This window comes from Schistocerca cancellata, chromosome 1, assembly GCF_023864275.1.
Source record: "Schistocerca cancellata isolate TAMUIC-IGC-003103 chromosome 1, iqSchCanc2.1, whole genome shotgun sequence".
Taxonomy (NCBI): Eukaryota; Metazoa; Arthropoda; class Insecta; order Orthoptera; family Acrididae; genus Schistocerca; species Schistocerca cancellata.
In genome coordinates this window covers 1192304595-1192320108 of record NC_064626.1, presented here as the reverse complement: position 1 = coordinate 1192320108, position 15514 = coordinate 1192304595, and the positions used below count along the sequence as shown (strand labels likewise).

At 40.4% G+C, this 15514-nt stretch overlaps 1 protein-coding gene across 1 annotated transcript in view; it reads left to right on the top strand.

The window, feature by feature from the left end:
• The window catches only part of LOC126094498 (uncharacterized), a 146839-nt gene that overhangs the window by 67460 nt on the left and 63865 nt on the right, over positions 1 to 15514 (top strand). The window contains exon 4 of the mRNA XM_049908911.1: positions 122 to 269. Within this exon, the coding sequence (XP_049764868.1) occupies positions 122 to 269 (148 nt within the window). The remainder of the gene's footprint in view (positions 1 to 121; positions 270 to 15514) is intronic.

Sequence of the window (15514 nt, the reverse complement as noted above, 5' to 3'; positions counted from 1 at the left end):
ACTACATAACAATTTTTAGTGATGGGTAGCATGATGAAGTTTCTGTGAATTCATCATAAATTATTGTGTCAAATGCATTTCTGGTTACATTATTTAGAATGGTTTTCCAACTATTTTACAGGTTGGTATTCAGTTCAGCAAAGAAGTATTTTGACCTCTGGCATCATGTGCAGGATCTTGAAAAACAGTTAAGTGACCCTACTCGACTTTTCACTAATCGAGGTGCACTGCTCCTTAAAAATGAAAAGGATCGCAAGGATGGAAAAAAGGTGAGGAATTTTTTGAATTCATTACAGCAATTAGTCTTTAACAAATACATGCCATGCAAAGGCAGAAGGGGTGAGCACATTTAACACACATTTCTTAGTGGTATCAATGTAAGTTAACATGACATTTTCTTCATACAGAGTGTGAAACCTTAGACATTAATCAATGATCTAAGATGAATAACATTAATCAGAAAAATCATGCAGAACATGAAAAAAAAACTGCAGAAAAGAACCAATCTATATAATGCTTGCTTCAACCAAGAAATAATTCAAAAATTTGTAAAACTCTATGAAATTAATGCTTGTTTGTTTGTTTTCAGTTCTGTATGTGTGGTTATCCTTACTGGTGTGTACAATTAAGAATGTTGAATATGATTATAATAGATGTTGTATCTATGTCTGGAAGAACCAGAACATTTTACATAGAATCTGTTCTAAATTTCCAATTCTGCACTTTCATTTACATTCTCCCTGACTTCTGTGAACTGTTCCTGGGGAGCACTTATTGAGTCTTTAACAAGACCAAAGTCCATTGTGGAATATTTTGTAGTTCATTGTCAAAAGTGACAGTGTTATGAAAAGGATAGCGGAGATGCTGAGTTGCAGATAGACTCAACAAAAGGACTGTCAAACAAGTCTAGCCTCAGCAGCCACACGTGTGTGTGTGTGTGTGTGTGTGTGTGTGTGTTGTCTAATTCAGATGAAGGCCTCCTTGGCTAAAAGCTTACGTGTTTGACAGTCTTTTTGTAGTCACCGCTACGTGGTGAGTAATGATCTATCCTTTTCATAATATTGTCATTATTCCATCCTGGATTTTCCATTGCCAAAAGTGAGTTACAATTCAGAGGGGAAGATGGTTTGTGATACAACCTGCATATGAGTCGTATTGGCTATAATATGTAGACATTGAAGTACATGGATTGACCTCCTGTTTAATTGTAGATGTTGTTGATGTGGTACACAGGCAGGAGACTGGTCTGAATGAAGCGTCTCTCCACACTGCTGTATCTTGTGCAGGCCTCTGAATCTCTGCTTAGCTACTGCAACCCTACATCCAATTGAACGTGCTTGCTGTAGACAAGCCTTGGTTTTTCTCTACAAATTTAACTCTCCACCCCTCCACTTCCACGTGCCTTCTGTTGTGTGGGAACCATCAGAAGAATTTCTTGGAGAGGAGGCAGGTGCCCCATGGCTGCTGTAATGGGGAACGGCACTCATCAAACCACTCTGCAAGACATTGCCCAGACTACAGTGGCGTATTTTGCCACAGTTACAGCAACAGCCAGTCAGGATCCAGGTTTCCAGTGCCATAGGGTGGTTGCTGAGAGGTGTAGTTTGGACTTTTTCTCCACCTCTGATGAAGATTACAACTGCCCATTTTCTGAGTGGGCGCTGGAGTCTGCATTGTCTGTGGCTCTTGACACACCGCCTGCTCACAACGGGATCCATTACAGTATGCTACGGCACCTCACAAGGCAAAACCAAGATATCCTCCTTGCACTTTTTAATGCCATTTGGGCATCAGGTCACTTTCCTGACTCATGACATGAGGCAATTTTAATTCCTTCTTTTAAAACCTGGGAAAGACCGTAGATGCCCAAGTAGTTATCATAGTGTTGCCCACATTAGCTGAATGAGGAAGACATTGGAGTAAATGGTCAACTGCCACCTTGTCTGCATCTTAGAATCCAGGCAACTCCTTAGTCGCTTTCAGTGTGGGTTCAGGAGGTATCGCTCCACCTGTGATAACCTTGCCCTCTTGTTGGCGGCTATACAACTGGCTTTTCTATGCTGGCAACATCATCTAGGTATATTTTTTGACATCAAGAATGTCTACGATACTACTTGGAGGCATCTTATCCTCGAGCAGCTTCACATATGGGGTTTTCGTGGTTGTCTTCCCATTTTCAGTCCTTCCCCTCGCCACGATATTTTAGATACCAAGTTGGTGAAGTCATGTCTGATCACTTTGAGCAGGAGAATGATGCCCCTCAAGGTAACATTTTAAATGTGACTGCCTTTGCCATTGCTATTAATAGCATTATGTCCGTAGTGAAAAGTCCTGTCCAGTGTTCTTTGTTTGTGGATGACTTCTTTGTGTTTTTCTCTTCTTCAAGCCTCACAGTGACAACACGTCAGTTGCAACTAACTCTTCGACGTTCGGGTGAATGGGCACAGAAGAATAGTTTTAAGTTTTCCACCGAGAAGTCTGTGTATGTTCTTTTTAACTGTTCTCGTTTCATTTTAAACTTTCCTGAGTTGAGGATGAGGGACCCTGTCCTTACTTTTAAAGTCACAGTGAGGTCTCTGGGCCTCATACTTGACTCTAAGCTTATGTGGTTACAACATCTTAAGGACCTGAAAAAACGGTCACTTAAGGCTTTATGCATTTTAAAATATCTTATCCACAGTGCCTAGGGAGCAGACTGCACTTGTCTGCTCCGGTTTTACAGGGCATTTGTGCAATCTCAACTTGATTATGGGTGCATGGTGTATGGGTCTGTGAGACCCTCTTATTTAAAGATGTTGGACGTGGTGCACCATGAAGGGATTCGGTTATCCACTGGGACATTCAGAACAAGCCCCATACCAAACCTGTGTGCAGAGACTGGTGAACCACCACTTCACGTCAGGCGATGGCTACTTATAGTGTGCCAGGCGTATAAAACACTGCCCACACCGTACACACCCATCTACCATACGGTTGCTCAGCCTCCACTGGTAAGGCTTTTTCGTAACCGGCACAGGCAATGAGGTCCTTTGGGATTCGTGCACAGGATTGCCTTCTAGAGATGAGTGGCCGGTCTTCATGTTTTACATTGCGGTGGGAGCAGATTTCCACTTTGGCTTCTCCGGAGGCCCGGACTTATTTTAGACTTAACAAATTTTAAGAAAGGTTGTACATCTGGTTTTACATTTCAATTGCTGTTTTTTTAACATTTTAGATATGGATCATGGTTTTACAATAGTGTACACTCGTGGCTCCATCAAGGGAATTCCCTTGGATTTGCCCTCCTGATGAGTATACCATTTTCTCACCGTAGCTCCATACGATCCTGAAGGCATTGGAGCAGATGCATCATGTTCGGGGCAAATGGTTTCTCATTTGCTCCGATGCCCTTAATGCCTTACAATTGTTACAGAACATGTACCCAGCTGAGGAGATGGTCTGGCTGATATAAGACCAACTGTATTTGCTCCAACGGCAGGTAAGCAGGTGTCATTCTGCTGGGTGTCAGATCATGTAGGGATATGGGGAAATGAACAGGTAGATTGCGCTGCCGAGGAGGCATGCAGTGAACAGGATGTGGCACAGTGTCCTATTCCCTTGCAGGCTGTCATGTCTGTACTACAAAGGAAGTGCATGCAGTTGTGGGATGAGGAATGGCTGGCGGTGATGGTCAATAAGTGCGGCTGATGAAGTCGACAACACGGCCGTGGCATTCCTCCTGCCAGTTGCTCAGGCGGGATGAAGTGACCCTCACGCATCTTAGAATCGGGCACTGCCTTCTGACACATAGGTTTTTACTATAGTAAGAGGATCCCCAGTTTTGTTATGCCTATGGCGTGCACATCTCTATCCACCATATTTTAACGAAGTGCATTTTATATTGTGAGGCAAGGACAGAAGCAAATATTGGTGGGGATCTGCCCTCTATTTTAGCTGATGATGATATGGGTATTACTAAGGTTTTAAAGTTTTGTGATGTGTCTGGCCTCTGGCCTAAGCTTTTGGCTGGAGATTTTACTGTAGTACAGAGTGGCTGGCTTCTCCTTTTTTTTTTTTTATTATTGTGGACAGTCAGCCAAGTCCTTCTGCTATATTGTTTTAGCTCATTACACCACTTTCTTCCTGAGTTGTTAATGTTTTACTGCTGACACAATACTTTGTTCTGTGGCACATAGTTTTCCACCTTTTGTTACCTGTGTTTTATGTGCTGTTTTATCTTCCTGTTTTGCATATTTTACTGACATCTCAATCTGTTTTCCTGCGGGTGCCAAAGACCTTGCTGTCGTGTGACCGTACAAACATGTCCATGTCCTCATTTGCCCCCCCCCCCCTTCCCCACTACCAAATTAACTATTCCTTGATATTGATACTTTAGGATAGGCCTGTTCACCAATCTGATTGTGCGAGCTGCCTTATGCTCATACCTTAGCAGTGAACACCCGGCTGGCTCACAGTGAGGAATGGTAGAGGAAGATGAGGAGAGGCTAGGAGGAATTGGAACAGGTTGGCACAAGAGACTGTTGTCTACGAGTCAGTTCTGTGAGCGCTAATATTAGTTCTATGGAGATGTGTCCCTTCGTGGTGGTGAATTATTGCCTTTGGGGGCAAAGTTATTTTGTAAGACTGTTGCGTTGATGGAAATGACAATGAAATGTAATTTACATTTCTTTTAATTTATGTGACAAAAAACATGGAGCAGCTAAGTATGAAAAATATGTCTTACGAGTGGTGCAGCCTTTATGATTAATGTCATTTTTGGACGTTGTTTAAATTGCCATAAACGTGTGTTTTATGTCTATTTTATTCACAAGTTAAACACAGAGGCACTGGATGTTAATGAATACTACTGATCAAACAATGTAAAATCCAGGATGAAATAATGACAATATTATGAAAGGGACAGATTGCTATTCACCATATAGCGGTGATACTGAATCACAGATAGACACAATGAAAAGACTGTCAGGAAAGTAAGCTTTCAGTCAGAAAGACCTTCATCTGAATAACACAATGCGCATTCGCACACACACACACACACACACACACACACACACACACACACAAATGCAACTTGCGCACACATAACCACATTCTCTGGCTGTCGAGACCAGACTTTTTTGAAAGTCTTTTTGTGTGCCTGTCTGTGACTCAGTTTCTCCACTACATGGTGAGTAGCAATCTGCTCTTTCCATGATACTGAATACTACTTATTTTGTTTTTCTCTACAGCTTCAAAGTCTGACAACACTTTCTGAACATTATTAATTCAAAGGTAAGATTTTATATTAAAGTGAACATATATAGGTAGATTCCCTTCTCTTTGCTGCAGAAAAAAATAGCTTATACAAATATGTCCAGACTTTGACACAGTGATAGCAGCAAACTTGGGAAGGTGTGAAAATTCGTGTTTAAGAAAGCTTTTACGTGAGTCAAAATGACTTATTTTATTATGAAGCTTATCACACAACAGCCTGTCACACTGCTTGTCTATAAATTCTAACTGTAGCTGGGCATTCTGCACAACCATGTTATAAATTGAGAATGGTGTCACGCCTAAAGATCCCTACCTGGTCATATTGCTGCTTTCCACATATTTTAAAAGAGCTACTCTCAACTTCAAGTATTTTGCCATTGTGTAAACATGCTTGCATTTAAGGCTATAGTGAATTTAACATACGCCTATTCCTCTGACGACAGCTCACAGTTTGCATGTCTCCAGCACGACGTAACTGACACTCGCACTGTGAGCACTCACTACCCAGGTGGTGACAGAGTGGGAGTGCTGATGCTTGGCTACCAGACTCCTGAACAGCCATGCTTTATGGTATATCCCAAGAACCTGTGCCTTATTTTAGCCAAGTTGTGCCTCAAATGTCTTTTCCCCTTTATCTGATTAAATTTCTCACAGCCGTCAGCATTGTTCTGTAACACCATATTTTGAAACAGGTTGTATATCGCCCAGGACAACCAGAAAATTCAGGAAAAATGCGAGAATATTTTCTTCTGGCAAGAATCAGGGAAAAACCCAGGAATTCTTTAGAATCAAAGGAATTTTTCATTTCTTTAGTTATCAGGTAAATTTTTTGTAATTTTGACTGCTAAGAAAGGATACTCTTAACAAAGAATTTTACTTTAGTCCACTACTGCAGAATAATACTACAGCAATAAAACATAAACAAGAGAATAACACCAAAATGAAACTAGAATTGTGAAGAAAATGTGCCATTTACAACAACATAACACAGTGCACACACAGGCATCTGCAGACAGCAGAATGTGTCAAAGGCTTTAGTATGGAGACTATTCAATACAACAACAAACGGTGTCTGCTGAGCATGACGTCACAACTGTTAACATTTCTAGCAGATCACGGAAAAACATTGTGAATGGTGGTTTGAGAAGCGTCACTTTCAAAGTAAATTTTTCCTAATACTTAAATTTCTATTCAATGTTAACAGATCTCTCTCCTTCAGAAAATAAATTGCGGAAGGTGTAAAGATAACACCTCACCATATAGCTGAGGTGTTGAGTAGTTGACAAACGCGTAAACCAGACTGAAAACATTGCTAAGTGTTTGGATGATGTCTTGCTTCAGAACTAACTAGTACAGAGTTCACAAACACACACATACATCTACCGAGCTATAGTGTTCCAGCCAACTATATTGACTGGCGCTGCAGCTCAACAGTGTTGAGGATTGTATCAGGCAGAGTGGGGAAAGGGGGCATAATGGGATGTTTGAACGGATGGGTGACTCATAGTTTGGAGGGAGGAACAGTGAATGCACAAATGGGACTGTGGCACTAGTGAGCTTACTGTGGCGCAGCCAAGGGGGCTTTGAAGAGAGCATAAGGATGCGAAGCAGTGACTTATGAGTAGGAGATAGAGCAGAGGAAGAGAGAGGATGTGGGGAGGAAAGTGTGAGAATGAAATGAGTGAAGTCTATAGTTTGGGGACAGGGCAAAAATAAGTGTGAGACTTGCTAGTAGACAGTGAACCATTGGAGAGGTGGAGGTCAATGTTCAAGAAAGTGTTATGCAGGGCTGAGGACGACTTGTGTAGTGGATGCTAGAATGGATGTTGAGTCTGTGGAGGAAAGAGGGTAATGTGTCTTTGCCCTGTTCCAGATGATGAATGATAAGAAAGTCATAGAAGGTACTTGGGAGGGGGGTTATTTGTCAGGAGACAGAAGTATGAACTTAGTTTTGGTTTGGTTGGGCTTGGTGGCAAAAAAAGTGTTTCCACCATAGAGATCACCAAATAGAGGGTAAGTTATTTAGGAGTCCAGTGTGACTGAATTTGGTTGTGTGGCTGAAGACGAGTTCTTGGATAGGAAGGAAACTTCTGTGTTATTGAGAGTTGTAGTAGATAAATTATATCTTCTTCCAGCCTACTCTTTTATGCCATTGTGTGCACAGTTTTACTCACCCTATTAATGTCAGGGAGAGCTCACCATTGCCATATTCCCATTCTGTGCACTTGCTGTTTCTCAATCCCAGCTGTCAGTCACCATTTCCACCCTCTTACCCCCCACCTCCCCTGCCCACACACTGCACTGGACACAAAGCATCACCACAACCCAGTTGCAGTAATGAATAAGAAGAATTTCTCTTGCACTCAAAAAATACTTACTACGAGTATCCTAGCAGCATTTTGTTACTGAGCTAACAACTTGATGACACAGCATTGATTACTTTTCATTTCTGATGAAGAACAATAGATACATACCTCATCCACAGTAGCATAACAGCACACAAAATCTGTTGGATTATTTGTACCTATGGAGTGATAGAAAAAAATGAAGAAACTCACAGTTAGAAGCTAATCAAATACCTAAGACAGTCAGAAAGAATTCTCGCACAGGAAAACAGATGAAACAAATGACGTAAACATTGGTCTGATAAAAGAGCTAGTCACGAGGGAGCTAGTCAGCAATGAAATTGAAAACATAATAACACAGAAGAAAGAAAACACATGTAACCAAAACAACACATATTCCATAAAACTGACAAAACTTAAAAAGAAAGTAGAGGAACACAGCACCATCATCATGAGGGCAGAGATGGGAAACACAGGGGTTTTAATGGATTAAGAGCAGTACATCAGTAAGACACAAGCATTAATCACAAACAAAAAAACAAAAAACAATCCAGCTAGCAGATTTCAAATGAAGTTCAGAAACACTCTGAAAGACACTGAGCATACACTAGAAGACAATGAAAAATGAAAACCATTGCAAACAATTCCAGTGCACATTACCTCCGATGCCAACCAAAGCTACACAAGAAAGACCTCCCTATCAGAGCCATTGAATTATAGAAACACTCCCACTTATTCACTTGCAAGATACACCCTGAAAAACTTATCAAAAAACTACAAGTTACAAGAGGATGTAAGAAACACCACACAAGTAATACAATACATAAAAGACATACAGATTTCACCCTCCTGTCTTTTGATGTAGAGAATATGTGTTCTAGTATACCAATAACTGAAACAATAAACATTATAGAACAAAACCTTTAGAGACACAGCACATTTCCACACGAATACATGAAAGAAACAGTCAAGCTGCTACAGCTAATAACAGAACAGAACTACTTCCAGTTCAATAATCAATTCTATTTACAAAGTGAAAGATTGCCAATGGGATCCCCAGGGTCTGGAACTGTAGCAAAAATATTTCTGGTCCATGTGAACAGGTTATATTTAGCAAAATAGCGCCATTTAGGTACAGCATCCTGTATTGGATTGGATATATGGATGACATCTTGTGCCTGATAGATGACCAGTTACACACAGACCTAAATTCTGGTCATGATAAGATACATTTTTCCAATAGAAAAAGAGATAAATAGGCAGTTAAATTTCTTGGACATCATCATAAAGATTCAAAACAACCAACACACATTTGACATGTATTGAAAACCGACAGCAACAGACACTGTTATACATGAGACATCACAACAGAACAGTTCTCAAAAGCAAGGAGCACTTGGATACATGCTCCACAGACTAAACACAGTACCATTACATACAGACAATTACAAAAAATAAATGAATACCATAATACAAATAGCCACAAACAATGCATACAAAGAAAACTTGGTAACAAAGCTCAACAGTAAAATCAAGAAACAGAAAATAGCAAACACTCTGCTGTCAGCAACACAAGAACAGCATCCCATACTGACAAACGCACAAAAATAGGAAAACAGGAACAACACAAAGTGAGAAAGAAACAGAAAACAAAAGATCATACACAATGACATACAATCACAAATAGACACACAGAATATCCAATATTTTCAAAAACAAGACATAAAAATAGCTCAGCAAACCAACATCTCAATTCAAAAATACTTCCCAAAAAATGGGAAGATTTATCTATTTCAGACGTCAGGAATATATCAACTGAAATGCAATAACTGTGATGGAAGATACATAGGTTAAACCAGGAGGACATTTGACACCAGACACGAACATGTAAGAGCATGGAAGTATAGAACAAATCATTCAACTTTTGCAGAACATTTACACCAAAACCAACATAAAATTTACCACCAGAGACACAGACATGGAAATCATAAGGATAAACAAAAACAAAAAACACCTCACATCACAAGAAAACTACCACATTAAAAAACAGTAACAGTAAACTTTAAACTGACTGACCACTTAATATAACAATAAATACACACATATAACCACAGGCTCCCTTTATTACTGGCATCTCCTCCCAGTTTCTTTTGTATAATCATTATCAATACACCCCCGCAAAAACAAAAGAAGAGGACGAAGGGGTGGGGGGGGGCCGCAATCTTCCCCCCCCCCCCCCTCACCCCATCCCAGTCCCCAGTCTCCTTTCACATCTCTGCCGAACATACAAGACAAGTTCTCCAATTTACACTAACTCTCTCTCTCTCTCTCTCTCTCTCTCTCTCACACACACACACACACACACACACACACACACACACCATACCACACCACACACATTCACCCTGTACTCCTCCCCATCTTGTAGTCACCCCCCTATTCTCTCTCCCTCTCTGCCCCTCGCCCTCCCTCTCTGCCCCTCGCCCTCCCTCTCTGCCCCTCGCCTCCCTCTCTGCCCCTCGCCCTCCCTCTCTGCCCGTCGCCCCCCTCTCTGCCCCTCGCCCCCCTCTCTGCCCCTCGCCCCCCTCTGCCCCTCGCCCCCCTCTGCCCCTCGCCCCTCCCTCGCTGCCCCTTTCCCCTCCCTCGCTGCCCCTCTTCCCACCCTCGCTGCCCCTCGCCCCTCCCCTCCCGGCGCCTCGCCCCTCCCCTCCCGGCGCCTCGCCCCTCCCCTCCCGGCACCTCGCCCCTCCCCTCCCGGCGCCTCCCCCCTCCCCTCCCGGCGCCTCGCCCCACCCCTCCCGGCACTGCCTTTCCTCACCCTCCCCATCCCCCCTTAAAACACACACACACACACACACACACACACACACACACATCAATTAAGTTAAAAAATAAATTGTGTCACAGGTTGGCTATGCTCACAACCTAAACGAAAACAAACTAACAGACATAAACACTGTGGTACTGTGCTGATTGACGACACACAAACCTTCAGTTTGATTTACAAAAGCAAGGGGAGTGTAAAAAACACAAATGAAGTGTAAGAAATGCTGCAGAACGGCAAAAACTGCCAAGTGTATATCTGAAACAAAGTCTTTTTGCCATCAACTGCTGTCAACAAGGAGGGAATAAGCAGTGGTTTCGAGAGTATATAAACAATAGGCAGAAACATCGTGAGTAATTTGCACTCCAGCTTTATAAACAAAACACAATTTTTAATCTAACAGAATCAAAAATGTACAAACGTATATATCCAGTTTGCAGAATTATCACGGAAGATGCTTTATAAATAAAAGCAAAACAGGTCTGGTGTAAAATTCTCTTTAATTAAATTGTGGTAAGTTTAAGATGGAAAAACCAATAGTAACTGATTTAAGCTGCTACTGAAGTTAGCCATGTGAACAAACATATTATATTAATGCTTTTTAGTTTTAAATTCGGCAGTCATCATATTTAATAATCCTGATGGCAAAAATGAAAATAAAAGTTTTTCAGTGCTATCTATTTTCACATATTGACAGCACCACACATGCACAAAAACTTCAGGTTGCTTATTTTCTTCACAGAGTACAAAACATCTAATGTATTAAACGCTTTAATCCAGTTACAACAAACATGGTTTTCTGTATGGTGACCAGAAGGTAACTAATTACAGCATTAAATCAACATTGAAATTTTGCAGATTCATTTTTTTCATTATTATTAGTAGTTATTGCAGAAGATGTTGCATAGTCTTGGGCTTCTCCTTGCAGTAGATGGGAGTTGACCAGCTGAAGACTTTATCTGGCGCCATGAACTTTCTGTGCGATATGAACAACTGTTAGCTCGTACCTGATCTCTGCAGTCCACATACAACAAAGAAATTGTTACTTCAGTAAAAATAATTAACAAGCACATTTCAGATATGAGTATTTTTTATTGTACTTAAACATATATTGCGGTTGTGGAAAAATCCATGGTGTTACAGCCCAAATTCTACATCACTACAGTAGTCAATGAAAGTGGGGAGGCAGACATGTTTCTAGTGCGAAACTGTTGCTAATATCTCATGTACCAACATAACCATAGCCTTAGGCTGTACAATATATGAAATGCATCAGTTACTTGCCTGTGAAAGGTATTGCAAAACTATTATTGCACCTCACTTCATTCGTGGCAATTTAATGTAACCACCCATATTTCACCCTAACCAGTCATCCTCAGTAAAGCTCTTAATTTCAGCACTACAAACAATATATGCTTTTGAACATCCTTTTGACTACCTCCAAAGCACCATTCATTTTTAAGGAAATTTCAGTTAATTCACTAACACTTTTTTCATTTTGGAATTCAGCCAACACAATGTAGCCGTACAAGTTGTGTGTGTGTGTGTGTGTGTGTGTGTGTGTGTGTGTGTGTGTGTGTGTGTCCACCCAAAAGCTAGCAAAATTTTGTCTTGTTTACGAGTTCTGTTCAAAAAATTATCTTCATCCTTTCAATAGGGTTTTCAAATTTGGAAATAAAAAAATACCTTTGCAGGGGCCAAATCTGGGGAGTACAGAGGGTGAGGCAGCACATTGATTTTGTTTTTTTGCGCAAAAGTCACACACCATCGGGGATGGATGTGCGGGTACGTTATTGTGATGCAAGAGCCTTGAATTGCCTCGCCATATTGATTAACAGTTAGTCCCTGTGGTACTAATTCATGATGAATTAATCCTTTAAAGTCAAAGAAAACTATTAGCGTGGCTTTGATCCTTGACCTATTCCGATGAGACTTTTTTTTTTTTTTTCCTTGGGGAACTTTTCCTAATCCTAACCTATTGTGAAGATCGAACCTGGGTCTCAACATAATAGGTGTAGACCCACGTCTCATCATCAGTTATGTTTCTCTTAAGGAACATCTCATTCCCATTTGCGTGATCCAAAAGCCATTCACAGATTGCAAGGTGAAGGTCTTTCTGGTCTTGATTCATGAGCCATGGGATGAACATGGCGGCACCATGATGCATTCCAAGATACTGTGTCAGGATTTCATGACATCCTACTGAAATATTACATTCTTCTACAGTCTCTGCCCATCATAGTGCAGTAATTATACGTAGACCAGCACTTCCATTTGACAGTGCCCTGTGGACTCCATCACTTTTTTAGGATATACGGTATTTACAGAATAATAGATACAATTGCATGTTTTCTATAAGTAAACTCCTGGCCGCTTTGATTCTTATACCTCATATTATTTATAAAAATTTAAAGTAGATGGTCATCTTACCAGATAGGACTGACGGAGTACTTCGAAAAAGTTCAAAGAAAGGCAGCATGGTTTGTATTATCTCAAAATATGGGAGAGAGTGTCACTGAATGATACAGGATTTGGGGTGGACATCATTAAAATAAAGGCATTTTTTGTTGCAGCGGAATCTACTCACAAAATTCCAATCACCAACTTTCTCCTCCGAATGCGAAAATATTTTGTTGACACTGACCTATGTAGGGAGGAACGATCACCACGATAAAATAAGGGAAATCAGAGCTCGTACAGAAAGATATAGATATTCATTCTTTCCGCGCGCTATACAAGATTGGAATAATAGAGAATTATGACGGTGGTTCGATGAACCGTCTGCCAGGCACTTAAATGTGGTTTGCAGAGTGTCAGTGTACATGTAGATGTAGATGTAGAAACTATGCCATTTAGTTCATACAAGATGAGTCATATATTCTGGCACAAACAAATTTCATAGACAGAATAATTTTTCCCAGATGTGGAGGGCGCAAGTAGTAGATGGGGGACTGGAGAAATAATTAATGGTGATGTTGTTTTAAGTACCCGCTATCTCACAATAGAGCCTTTCAATCTCGTAGGCCTCTTACTGAATGAGATCAACTTATCTGCAATCCATTAAAATGGTGCATTTAGAAACTGATAGGAAACAGTTGACTGTATATATTGTTTGGTTGGCACAAAGTAGGTCTTAGTTTGATGGTAGCAAAAAGATAACTTTTTTGTTGTGTTGAAATGTGTTGATATATATGACCAAAAATAAAGGAAAAGACATCTGAATTTAAGTTATATGCTGGTTTATGACTGCAAAATTAATGTATGAAATACTAATAATGAAGAATGTTAACGACCCAAGCGACCAATTAAATTTATTTAAAACGAAACACCACTGGGACAAGGTGTCCTTCATACAATGTATGTGTAAGAATGGTTTGTTATCAATGCTTGTACGATGACTATCACTCTAAAAATTATGTATCTTAACATAATGAGTGTGTGCATGTTAAATGTGAAATTAGTTGTCGTTTATCTGTTTTCATCTGTTTTTTAACAAAATGCAATGACTGTGTATCAGCTCTTATCAAAGGTGAAAGTAGAACAAAAATAAAATAGAGAGATGGAAAAACAAAATTCATTTAATAGTAGCATCTAACCTAAGTCCCTCATCATACTAACTTTAGGCTTTACACCCTGCATTATCAACTGGTCCACAGACTGAGGCCATTCTAAAAGCAGAGATGGTCAAGAATTCAGCATGCAAGCAGTGCTGTTGGTCATGTGCCATAGCTCTGTTGCATGGCTGCACACTTCCCCACCGCCCCACCACATTGTCTGAACCTGAGGAGGATTTTGTGGCAATACAGTCACATTTCACATTGCGTATGGCTTGATTTCATGGTTCAAAACATCATAAATCACAAACAAAACAAATTTTCAGTGTTATTTATTTACTTTTGGTGCACTGAAGACAAAATATAATTTTTATTTGGTGCAAAATGTCAGCATAAGGATAGACACAGATAATTTCACAGATGTTTGCACTCAGGTTGCCATTTAATCAGGACTTATTTAGTTTCAAAATTGAAAAAAGCATTTCACACACATGTTGGCAGAAATATTTTGACATGTTTGCAACCTCATTGTGGAAATGTGTGGTCTTCCCAAGCAATGAAACATACATCACCTGGACTGTTTTAATGTAAAAGAATTTGCCTTTTAAACAGGAATTACATTGCAGAACAGTCAGTTCTATTCACTCTTAGCTAGGGGGCTTTCAACTGAAATGGCAAACGGTCTTGAAAACAGATGGAAGATTGGCAGTGTCCAAAAATTATTCAGAAAGATATTCTTGCGATTCCTTCGAGGCCACAATCCAACAACAGTACATTTTAAATCAAAAAATCATTCCAGGTGCCCCCATGACTTGACCAACATTCTCTGCAGTAATATATAGAGCCTCCATAGTCTTCGTTCAGTTCCATTGACAGTTATTACTATTGACTGTGGAATGATGCTTTCGAGTTCAGAAAATTATCTGTTTGTTAGCTACAGACTAATCTTGAGCGATTAAGTGTACATTTTCTTCAACACATCCAAAAAGGTCTCCAGGAATATTCTTTCATTCACCACCTTTGGTTGAAGTAATTTGCAGTCAAACTTCTGAGATTGACCTTCATTTTCCCAAGTTCACCGATTACCCAGTCTTAAAGATAGAAAGAGAGAAAGAAAAAAAAAAAAATCCAGGAACATAAATCTGTTAATTGTCTGCTGTATACTGAAGCAACTAAAAAATATGAATGGCTACATCCTGTTGATGTGATATCCGGTTATGCAAAAAGTCACAGCCATCTCTCCCGATACCTCAATTTTTTGGAAACCGGTTCTCCTACTGCCCCCCTCTCCTGTGTTTCCTGCGACACCTCCTTTGGGAACCATTTCCCACACTCGGCCGGAGGAGCAGGTTTCTCCTCCGTCATCTACCTGAGACAGGGCTCTGTCTCGATGCCTCTCTCACAGGAAACCCACAGATCATAGACCAATGGCAGCTATTGGCTGAAGGAACCATGACCTGTGAGTCCCAGAGTTGTCTGCTCTTCATCCATCCCCAAGCTTGCTACATATAGATCAATGCAAGAATAATGGCCACAAA